The 2,090-nt window shown below is 45.7% G+C and overlaps 1 protein-coding gene across 1 annotated transcript; it reads left to right on the forward strand.

Moving 5' to 3' along the window:
• Nucleotides 1–1,424: 1,424 nt before the first annotated feature.
• LOC138367622 (uncharacterized) lies at nucleotides 1,425–2,090 on the forward strand. Its single transcript, XM_069329346.1, has one exon. The coding sequence runs from the start codon at nucleotides 1,425–1,427 to the stop codon at nucleotides 2,088–2,090; it is 666 nt and encodes a 221-aa protein (XP_069185447.1).

A 2,090-nucleotide genomic window follows, 5' to 3' on the forward strand; every position in this document is an offset into this window, starting at 1 on the left:
GAACGGGAGGCAAGCAGGTGAATACAACTAGGTGAGTACCACTTTTCCATTTGCACAAACGTTCCCACAGCCATTGATTTTAAGTACAAACATCCTCTCACACAACTTAAGCACAAACATCAGCATAACACTGCAAGAGAGAGAGAGTACAACGAAGGAAGATGGTAGGACAGGCCAGCCTAACGAAGCACGTGCAAACGAATAGACAATGGTGACACCACAAGCAACACAAACACCAAAATAGGACGTATTAGCTGAGAGGACCTATCTTGAGGTGATTTCGTGGCTTAGCGACCCTGCGGCCCGGTCGTCGACCAGGCCACCAACCAGGCCGGGTAGTATAAGAAGGCTTCACCCCTCGCCCCAGTCAACATGACCTCCCTCCCTCCTACAAGCGTCACAAATGTAACTGAAAATGAAAAAAAAAAAACAGTCGCTCGTAAAGTATGAACATTTGCCATACATCGGACTCTATAGGTTAGGAGGGTTGCTTGGGCTCATACGCTTCTGATTATGTTAGGTGGTTGGATTTGTTGCGGATTAGCAAATCAGGAGAAGGAAGGTCTTCCTAGTGGCCTGGTGGTCCTCGCCAGGGACCTTCACTGACCACCAGATTACGATCTTGGACCAGTTTTTCTCACTAACTATGAGACAAGGATCTTGATACCCGGTCGCTTCTCCCGGTTGGAAGGCTTGGCCAGCAAGCACACAACGTTCCCACAAGGATATTTTCCTGCTGCAACACCGCATCCTCCTCCTCCTCCTCACGCTGGGTGAGTGCCTGCCCAGTGGCACTCTACGGGTCACGTTGGTCCCAATGTTGATCTTCCACACTGTGACCGCTGGCAGCTGGCCGCATCAGGCCCCAGTTACATCAGACACCCACAAAAAAAAGGTAGTTGAAAGGTCGTTAACATATCCAAAACGACACAAATACGACCCAATTGGAGAGACGACAAATGTTATCAAGCGCGGGTTTGACCTGCTCTTAACTTAATGAGAAACATATTGCAACATTCACTAAATGCCTGTCTCCCTCGAGAGTTATAACCGGTTATTTGGAAACCAGTTTCCCTCATGGGAAAACGTAGCGGGCATCGCCCTCGTTACCTCTGACCTGCGATGCCTTGCGGTAACCTCCAGACAATGTGTTCTCTTAATCACTTCTTATATGATGATGGTGGTGATAATGAGTGATCGTGGGAATCATGGTGATTAAATGTAGTAAAGGCAGTCTTAACGATGCCATTGGTAACATGATGGAGTTTGTGAAGAGGTGTTCTGTTACTGTGTAATGAAGTAGGATGTAATATTTGCCCTGAGACAAGTAGTCATAGCTAAGAGATTAGATGACAAACAATGAAGCTCTTATCAGAGAGTAAATTGGACTCAGCATAGAAGACAAGACAACAGGACTCAGCATAATGGGCAAGATGACAGGACTCAGCACAGAGGTCAAGATAACAGGACTCAGCATAGAGGTCAAGATAACAGGTTTCAGCATAGAAGACAAGATAACAGGACTCAGCATAGAAGACAAGACAACAGGACTCAGCATAGAAGACAAGACAACAGGACTCAGCATAGAAGACAAGACAACAGGACTCAGCATAATGGACAAGATAATAGGACTCAGCATAGAAGACAAGATGACAGGACTCAGCATAGAAGACAAGATAACAGGACTCAGCATAGAGGACAAGATGACAGGACTCAGCATAGAGGACAAGATAACAGGACTCAGCATTGAGGGCAAGATAACAGGACTCAGCATTGAGGACAAGATAACAGGACTCAGCATTGAGGACAAGATAACAGGACTCAGCATTGAGGACAAGATGACAGGACTCAGCATTGAGGACAAGATAACAGGACTCAGCATTGAGGACAAGATAACAGGACTCAGCATTGAGGACAAGATGACAGGACTCAGCATTGAGGACAAGATAACAGGACTCAGCATTGAAGACAAGATGACAGGACTCAGTATTGAGGACAAGATAACAGATCATATGTTTATCTGCTTTCAAACTTTCTATCTCCAGAGAAAAAATAGTGCAAGGTCTATTGCACTATTGCACCTTATATAG

This window comes from Procambarus clarkii, chromosome 22, assembly GCF_040958095.1.
Source record: "Procambarus clarkii isolate CNS0578487 chromosome 22, FALCON_Pclarkii_2.0, whole genome shotgun sequence".
NCBI lineage: Eukaryota > Metazoa > Arthropoda > Malacostraca > Decapoda > Cambaridae > Procambarus > Procambarus clarkii.